Here is a 9,792-nt window from a genome sequence, read left to right on the forward strand (position 1 = left end):
GGAAGAGTTGAATGCCAACACGGATGATGAAACTCGGCCAAGCCCTCCACCGAAGGACAATCCAAGCTCTACTGAGCTAATTGGCCCACAAGAGCCTCCACGTGATGAAAACACGTTGCGGCCAAGTTCGACATCGGACAAAGGCAAAGGTAAGATGCTCGAATACGAAGTCAAGGTCCACCCCAACGACCGTGATTCGGATGATTCGGCTCGCTCACTAGACAGTGAGTTCAGTGTACCCATCATGAGGACACCCGGAGTAAAGAAGGCGCTCACATCGACAAACGAGAAACTCCGCCACTCATCACGAGCGAAGACCCAAGTCACTCGTTACGCCTACAACGAGTATATGGCCCATCACTATGCCCTCGCAATGAAGGTAGTCGCCAAACAAGAGCCCAAGGATCCAAGCCTTCGTCACAAGCTTGAGGGGAAGAATAAGCCGCAGAGAGCCGCGCAACGAAGCCTCGAAGAGCCACGCCACGAAGCCGTGGAGAGTTGCGCAATGAAGCCGCGAAGAGCTGTGCAACAAAGCTGCGGAGAGCCGCGAAGACGTTGTCGTGAAGATTTCGGGCCATAGTGAGAAACTGGGGGATATCAGAAGAATCGACGGAGTGCACCATGTGCACTTACCCTTGTAAAACGTGTGAATAGTAGGATTCAAGTCGAGACAGAGAATCCCATGTAAGTTGGGATTTATCCCACATTGTAACGCATCTCTCTCTTTGTTCTATAAAATGAAGGGATAGTCCCTTGTAGAGGGGTTGCCCATTTTGAGTTAGGAGGGTATACCATTTAGGGTTTGGTAGAGTTCTTCCTCTTCATCTTATTCTTGTTCCCTTAGGGTTTGTACTTGGGTCTTCGCCCTATTTCGTTTAGGGTTTCATCCTCTCTTCTCCTTCTTCTGCCCCTCCGTGTTTGTTTAGGGTTTTGGCCCAGTGAAGAGCTTGTATGTTCTGTGGGGGTGGGTTTACTTCTACTCGGCCTCTTGTGCAAGACCCCGCTCGGCGCGACGAGCCCGAGAGCTCCGCCAACGGCGGCTTGGTGGCAGACTGTTGTTGTAACGTAACCTACCTTGGTCCGGCTCGAAGCCGGGGTTGTATCTTCCCCTTAATATATATATATATTCATGTCTGATTGTGCATAATGGTGTCTCTGATGGTGTCGGGCGCATAGCTCCCCTCCTTTGTTTCCTGTACATAAGAATCGGTGTTGCGCACACACTCTCCCTCTCCTTTGTCTCTCTCTCTCCTCTCGTGTTCGGTTGCAACCGGGTTGTGTCTGGTGTCGGTTTTCTTGGCCTCCCTCTTCTCCCTCATTTGAGACCCTTGTGATCCCGCCCCTTCTACACGCACGCGCATAATAACGCGACATATTTGGTGAACCCGACGTGAAGGGCGGCACGGGAGAATGGAGGTGGAGGAAGACGACTTCGCGCAACTTTTTGTCGAAGCGGTGAGGGAGTTTGGACGAGCAACAACAAGAGGAGAGACAGCGCAGCAAGTGGTTGAGCGAGTGGTCGAAAGAGTCGGTCGTTTCAATGGGGACAAAGTCCCATTCTACTTGGAAGCCTACAACACGGAAATGGAGGAGCGAGACGTAGACGAGGCGTTGAGGTTGGAGTTCTTCTGCTGGGTAGTAGTCGTCTGTATGCACGCGGAAGTGAAGGAGCTCCGAGAAGCTCATAGTTCGTGGGAGGCCTTCGAAGAGGCGTTCCTACAGGCATATGGGGGACGGCGGAAGAGCCAGGGACGACGCGACTTCGACCAGTGGTTTGCATCGGTGAAGACCCACCAGGGCGCAACGAAGGCGTTCCGAGAGTTCGAGCGACGGCTTGCTCGGCTCCCGGAGCAGGAACAAGGTTTGGTGGGGGCGGACAAAGTCTTGTTGTTCGTTAAGTCGATCAACCAAGCGGAATGGGAGGCCATCGGGGTTCAGCTCAAAGACGAGGATGGAGCGAATGGCCTTACCGAGGACTGGTCGAAGGTCGGAAGGGTATGCCAACGGCTAGATGATGAGCGAGCCGAAACGTCTAGGAGGAAGGTGCGCGACGGCGCGCCATCACAGCAGGAAGAGGCCGAACGACAAAGAGAGTCGGCAAGGCTTGGCTTCGCGGCCAGGATTGCAGAGGCGTACACAGCTCACGAGGCAATGCTCGAGGAAGAGGGAAGATCGAGGCCGCAAGCCGGCGCCGAGGAGACGAACTTGCCCCACGAGAAGGCAGAAGATCAGTACCACAGTACCAGGCGAGAGGGTGCGAAACAAAACACCCTCTCGACTTGTGGAGATAGAACGGCCGAGGACAAGGTCGAGATACCGATCGCAGAATCGGAACATTGGGACCGGCGGTTTCGGGCGCGTCAACCCGAGGCTCCGGACATTGGAGAAGCAAGCCTAGGCGAGGCTTGCGTGATCGGTAAGAAGACGACCACCGAACAGGAGGAGCCGGTGGCTACGGACAAGGGCGTAAATAGGACGGGCGATTCTACGCGTCTTCCCACACTTGCTCCTGAGACGATGGCAGTCGGGCCCGAGTGCCCACGTGAGTCCCAAGAGGAGGAAGGTGGCGGTGAGAGACCGAGAATCACCGGCGAGACGATACGGGGAAGGAACGGACAAGAGCCCTCGGGACCGATTCCGGAGAACTCGGCATTCGGGCCCTTACGCCCATGTGAGACCGAAGAGATGGATGACGGTATCGAGGAGTCCTGGCATGATGCCAACGAAGAAGGATGGGAGGTGGCCCGCGAGAAGGTCGACCAAGAAACGACCCGACCGGGGACCGAACAACGCGACACTCTGATTCAGTTGGAGCGCGATCCGGTCGTGGATTCTCCGACCGGGGCCAGAATCGGCATGAGGGTGCCGATACGAGAGAGGGTGCGGAACGAGCCGCCCTCTTTTACATGGGGAGAAAGACCAATCGGGCAAAGGTCGGGAATTGGGAAGGAGATGATCGAGGGTACAAAACGAGTTTGGCAGGATCGGCATCGGAGTTCTAACTCCGGACATTAGAGAATCAAGCCCATGCGGGGTTTGATCGATCATAGAGCGGATGTTATCCACCAACACCACTAAAAGGGTCGGTGGCCCTGGATGAGTCGGCGGGAGTCGTTACGAAATCGGTGTCCCCACATCTTGACCGGAGACTTTGGCAGTTCAGTCGGCGTGGCAACGTGAGACCGAAAGAGATGGAAGATGGAGGCGGGAACGCAACAAGGAGAGTGACAACGAGTTCGGGAGAAGTACAAAGGACGGATGCGGAGAACGAAGACCGGTCCTATGGGTCACCTCACACCGGATCTAGAGACTTCGGTGGTCAGCATCGGATCTGACGTAAGACCAAGATACTAACAGTGGTGGCAAGAGAACAGGACCCGGCAATCCAGAGAATGACAGACAAACCCAGATGAGAACCGAGCGGAGCGGACTTCTGGATAACCATTCCGGAAGGGAGGAAGAGAGCAGGCCTACGAAGAGGCCGGGAACACGGTACGTCGGTACCACGGGAGAGGGTGTGGAGCGAGCCACCCTCTCGACATGTGGAGAGAGACGACCCGGGATAAGGGTCTGAGATATGAAGAGCCCGAGGAGGATCCTTCACACCGGTTCTAGAGACTTCGGCGGTCGGCGTCGAATCCGACGTAAGACCAAGATACTAACGGTGGCGGCGAGGGGATGAAGGCAACCGAAGGAGGAAAGGGCGGTCTATGGAGATCCTCACACCGATCCGGCGATCGGCTCGAGTGCCGACGTGAGTCCTATAGGAGAGATCGGTGGCGGCAGGTGAACGTGACCAGTTGATGAGGCCGACGCGGAGGTCGGGGAAAACGGCGAGCGGTGTTGCCACGACCTTAGCCACCGGTTCTAGACACTCCGGCAGCCAGCAACGAGAGCCGGCGTGAGACCTAGAGATGGAAGAATGGTGGTGGCGGCAAGGCGGGCAACCGAGACTGCAAACGGGGAAGGTCCCACGAAGATCCTCACACCGATCCGGCGGTTGGCCCGTGTGCCCACGTGAGTCCTATAGGAGAGATCGATGGTGGCAGGAGAACGTGATCGGACGACGAAAAATAGAGCGAAAGGAGGTATAAGGCCGGTGAGGCGGCCACGAACCGGATACGGACCCAACCGGCAGAGTCCGCAAGACAAAGATCAGATGCGTTTGGTACGAGAGTCGGTGACCCAACAAAACGGAGGCTTGAGAACGATCCTTCACACCTGCCGAAGACCCCGGCTGTTCGGCCAACGTGGCAACGTGCCACCAAGGGTAATGGAAGGTGGCGGCAAGGGGACAAGGGCGGCAACAGTAGAGGCATCGACCAGCCAAGGCCTTACGTGGAAGGAGGCCATGCGGGCCAGGACACGGCAAGGGTGATCTCCCGGTGAGCTGCCATGGGCACCCGGTTAAGGAGCAGTGTGTTGAGCCAAAAAGGGGCACACCCGGAAGCGGAACGGAAGACGTGCGTGTGGCCGTCCAGGGCCAAAGCGAAGCACGAGTACGGGACGACGTTCGGCACAGGCAGTGCCGAACAAGGAAAGGAGAAGGTGCGGCACACGGAGGTGCTAGAACGAGAACACGGGCATGCGGTCGAAAGAAGGACCAACAACGAGGCCTGCGTACTACGAGATCGCGGTGGACGACCTATGTCGAACGAGCCTACGAAGAGGCAAGCGCGAAGGATAAACCGGAGCAGACGGTTCAAACCAGCAACGGTCGACGCGGCGAGCCGGGATGCAGGTCACGGAGGACCGGTTTCTGACCGGCCCAAATCTTTCACCTTTCGCCAGACTCAGCACGTACCGATGGACGTGCGGTTTGGTGGGGGCGGATGTCGTGAAGATTCCGGGCCATAGTGAGAAACCGGGGGATATCAGAAGAATCGGCAGAGTGCACCATGTGCACTTACCCTTGTAAAACGTGTGAATAGTAGGATTCAAGTCGAGACAAAGAATCCCATGTAAGTTGGGATTTATCCCACATTGTAACGCATCCCTCTCCTTGTTCTATAAAACAAAGGGATGGTCCCTTGTAGAGGGGTTGCCCATTTTGAGTTAGGAGGGTATACCACTTAGGTCTAAGGTTTGGTAGAGTTCTTCCTCTTCATCTTATTCTTGTTCCCTTAGGGTTTGTACTTGGGTCTTCGCCCTATTTCGTTTAGGGTTTCATCCTCTCTTCTCCTTCTTTTGCCCCTCCATGTTTGTTTAGGGTTTTGGCCCAATGAAGAGCTTGTATGTTCTGTGGGGGTTTACTTCTACTCGGCCTCTTGTGCAAGACCCCGCTCGGTGCGACGAGCCCGAGAGCTCCCCCGACGGCGGCTTGATGGCAGACTGTTGTTGTAACGTAACCTACCTTGGTCTGGCTCGAAGCCGGGGTTGTATCTTCCCCTTAATATATATATATATATATATATTCGTGTCTGTTTGTGCATAATGGTGTCTCTGATGGTGTCGAGTGCATAGCTCCCCTCCGTTGTTTCCTATACATAAGAGTCGGTGTTGCACGCACACTCTCCCTCTCCTTTGTCTCTCTCTCTCTCCCTCTCGTGTTCGGTTGCAACCGGGTTGTGTCCGGTGTCAGTTTTCTTGGCCTCCCTCTTCTCCCTCATCCGAGACCCCTGTGGTCCCGCCCCTTCTACACGCACACGCGTAATAACACGACAACACGAAGAAAGTCGCGCAACACCGCGAAGAAAGCCACAAGCCGCACCGATGTCGACGAAGCCGAAGGAAGCTAAATCGGACGTTGGACGCCTCACACTTGAGCTTGAGGGGGCATGTTGAGATATCAAGCTCAACTAGTTTAATCTAGTTAGACAACACATGTAACTTAGTAGTTACCTAGATCGAATCTAGTTAATGTGTTGACCTTAAGCCTTTAAATAGGACCTTGTACTTAAGTGGGATATTCTAGATCCTCCACTCCTTAGTACATTTAATGTAGGACTTACACATAAGTACCTATGTTCTACCCACACATGTGCACCTTTGCACATGGGTTGTATATATACCTCATTGTGGGTATTTTTGTATGTTGATGACACTTTTCAATATAGTCAATCATCCCCCATTTATCTTCGTGTTCATAAGTGTAACTTCCTCTCTCTCTCTCTTCCTCTCACACACTCTCACGTGCATATCATACTAATCTTCCGCTGCTTAACGTAACCATATAATTAGTCTCTAATTAACCCTAGTTAATTACCTAATTACTTAACAGGTAGTAATCGTGGCCAATTCCCCATCTTGTCGTCGCAAGCCTTTGCTAGAGCTTTTACAATCGGACTATGTCCTCGTTCCACCTTCCCATTTGCGTCCGGGTTGTATGCCATGGTGAGCGATAGTTCGACGCCTATTCTTGAAAAGAATTCTTTAGCTTCATTCACATCTAATTCTCCCCTATCAACTACTATTTTGCCAACACATCCGTATCGACAAATAACATCTTCAAGGAGAAACTTACAAACTGCCGAAGTTGTTTTATTCCTTAGCGCTCATCCTTCTACTTGGTTGGTGAGATCCTCTCTTGCTAGCACGAGATACTTCATTTGCCCCAATCCCATCGGCATAACCACTATGTCTACCAACCACTTATAGTGCATTGATAATGGATATGTCGGATGAAGTTCATCCCTATGTTGAATATTCGAGTATAATTGGCATTGTTCACATGTTTCAACATAGCTTGCTACATCTTTGTAAACACCCGGCCACCAATACTTCTCCTTGAGCTTTGCAAATGTTGCCCATATACCTCAATGACCTGCCCACACACTATCATGAAATTCAGCAATTAGTGTTTGACAGGAACTACACGCTCTCTATGTGCAATGCTCGGCCACAACCGAGCTTAGAATCATACACAGAAAACGGGAATGAATACACGCGACACAAAGGAGAGAAGAGTACACAGGATGTTTACGTGGAAAGCCCAAACTAGGGAAAAACCACGACAGCCCATAGACTGCAAACTATCACTATATCAGAATGTACAATAGTAGAGCATTGAGGCAACGACCTCGAGCTTGCTATCTTCACCACAGGCGGCGGTTACAACAGAGGCAACGACCTCTTCTTCTCTCTCTCTCTCTCTCTCTCTCTCTCTCTGCACATTGTTACGCGCTCTAATCTTGCGCCAACAAGAATGACAACAACACTCTCTCAATAAGTTTGCCCTAAGTCATATTTATACTAATATGACTTTTCGGCTATTTACAAATATAGCCCCGATGGACTCTCAGAAGACATATTTACGAATATGTCCCTTCATCCAGTGAGCGCTCCTCACCGGGCCTGCATCATCCGGAACTTGCCGGGCACTCGTCATCCGGTTCTCACCGGGTCTTCACCATCCGGCTCTTGCCGAGTACTCGTCATCCAGTTCTCACTGGGTCTTCCGTTGTCGGGTACTTGTCATCCGGTTCTCACCGGGTCTTCACCATCCGGCTCTTGCCGGGTACTCGTCATCCGGTTCTCACCGGGTCTTCCGTTGCCGAGTACTTGTCATCCGGTTCTCACCGAGTCTTCCGTAGCCGGGTCTCCCACATCCGGTTTCGGCCTCGGCCGAGTTTGCTCATCAGTACTGTTCTTCTCACTTCCCATCCGGAGGGACATGTTTCCTAACAGTGTTTGTTGATCTTGTTTCTTGCGCACCACTAGAAGTGGAGTTCCATTCTTCTTCTTTGGAAACTTCCATAGATGTCCTTCTTTGAGGAAGAACTTGTAGGCCTTCTTCCTAATTCAGTAGAAGTCTTCCTTTGACTATGATTCATCTTTTGTAAGAGAGTTTAAGTATTTGCCAATTTCGATGAATTCACCCTCATAATCTTCTACTTTGAACACTGCTAGCACCCGAGCACAAGAAATCGTAAAGAAGTTTAGGCCAACATCCTCTTCATCGGAGTGCAAATATTCTTCACCCTCATACCTCGCCCTTGACAACATATCGGCCACCACATTATGCTTTCCATTTATATGCCGAATCTCAGGGTTGAGGGACTTGATATAGGCAATCCATCGCAGCATAGTAATATCCGGTGTAGCACAACCGGATATCATTCCAAGAATAGGCAGACAATCAGTCTCAATTATGACCTCTGTTCCGATAAGGTAGTCACGATCGGTTTTAACCGCGGATACTATTCCCCATAGCTCTCTCTTTACTTGGGCATACTTCCTTTGTCTTTCGGTTAACACCTTTGCACCGAATCAGATTGCATACCGATTCTTTTCTTTGTCTTCTTGGTTTATCACCCATCCAATTCCGGTTGGGCTTGTATCCACCGTTACATATATCGGGGTACCTTCGGTGTAGTCGGCTTTTCGCAGTGCCGAAGCTTCCAATAATAGTTTCTTTAGCTTTTGAACCGCGTAGGTATGCTCATCTTCCCATTCGAACTTCTTCCTTTTCTTTAGTAATCCATACAATGGTTTAGCGACATGAGCATAATGTGGAATCCATATGTGATAGAATGCACATGCTCCCAAGAATCTTCGCACCTTTGTTTGAGACACACATTCTTCTTTCATCTCTTGAATAGCGTTCACCTTGGATGGAGATGGCTTCCGGCCATAAGACCCACATAAATGTCCTACTACCAATATTTTTTGTTGACCGAATGCAGACTTCTCTCCCGAAAACGTGAGATTTGCATCCTCAAGCTTTTGCAACACCTTCTCGATATCCTTTATATGATCGATGATGAATCTTCGGCAACCATCTTCATCTTTCGATTCATCCTTTTCTTCCACCAAGCATCCTTTGATTGGAATATCATCTAAGAAGGGCATTGTGATATCAGGGATACAATCCCTCAACACTTTGTTCATGGCATTCACCATGTGGGCTACGAAATTTGTCGCACCTTGGGGTAAGGTGCACATCCTTACCAACCCGATCAACGTCCTCATTGTCGTTATGTCTCTACTATCGACGGCCAAATGAAACTGATCATAGCCCGAGTAGAGATCACCAATGGAATAGATCGATCTTCCCGCGAAGGCTTCGGCAAATTCATCCACGCTTGGACCAATTCCGGTATTTCGGATCGTCACCTTGTTGATGGGTTGGAGATCTTGTATAAAGCGTAAGGTCCCGTTCTTCTTCAACACCGTAAACCATCTATTAGAGTAGGGAGCATTGGATGGCTCAAGAATTCCCATCCTAACCTTTTCCTTTAGAAGCTCAATCATCTTTGGAATGTGAGCTCTTGGAACCGGTATCGGCTTGAGGTTCCAAGGTACATGCGGCACCGTAAAAATCACCATCGGCTCTATTATCTTTGGGTCGGCGCATCCGATCTCTTGTGGAGAGAAGGCGAAGGCTTTCCCATGTCTCTCAAGCATCCCGCGAAACACTCTCTCCTCTTCAGGGAGAAGGAAATCTTCCCTTCCAACTTGTAGCTTCCCTTTTGTCTCTTTGGTGAAGACATTCATGACCTATTGCCTTTGGATCCCTTAAGCTCGGATCATTAGCAACTTCCTTCATCTTCTGCCAGCTATCTTCCGGTAGCGGAACCGCAACTGGCTTGATCTTCTTATCCACCGTTTTATATTTTGTGTTGACTTCAGCTTCCTCCATCAAGATGTCTCGATGATATTCATCGATGATAGTGTACACGTTGACGGAGTTAACCAAAATCACATTTTGATTGTGAGGGTAGCTCAAGTCCACGACTTCCTCGATTTCGCCGATGATGTCATTAAATGAGGCTTCCTCTAGAATATGAGACACGAATTCTTCTTCTTCGATTATGCTTTCTTCTTTCAGCATCTTCTCGAAGTCTTGTATCT

The 9,792-nt window shown here is 50.9% G+C and overlaps 1 protein-coding gene and 1 pseudogene across 1 annotated transcript in view; one reads left to right on the forward strand and one right to left on the reverse strand.

The window, feature by feature from the left end:
- The window catches only part of LOC147852746 (uncharacterized), a 59,777-nt gene extending 53,440 nt beyond the window's left edge, over positions 1-6,337 (forward strand). The window contains exon 3 of the mRNA XM_087333287.1: positions 6,221-6,337. Within this exon, the coding sequence (XP_087189413.1) occupies positions 6,221-6,337 (117 nt within the window). The remainder of the gene's footprint in view (positions 1-6,220) is intronic.
- Positions 6,338-7,761: 1,424 nt separating this feature from the next.
- Positions 7,762-9,580, reverse strand: LOC147852747 (uncharacterized; annotated as a pseudogene).
- Between the last annotated feature and the right edge of the window lie 212 nt (positions 9,581-9,792).

This window comes from Azolla caroliniana, unplaced genomic scaffold, assembly GCF_043228905.1.
Source record: "Azolla caroliniana isolate FFs.n. ecotype wild unplaced genomic scaffold, voAzoCaro1.0.p SCAF_17, whole genome shotgun sequence".
Classification (NCBI taxonomy): Eukaryota; Viridiplantae; Streptophyta; class Polypodiopsida; order Salviniales; family Salviniaceae; genus Azolla; species Azolla caroliniana.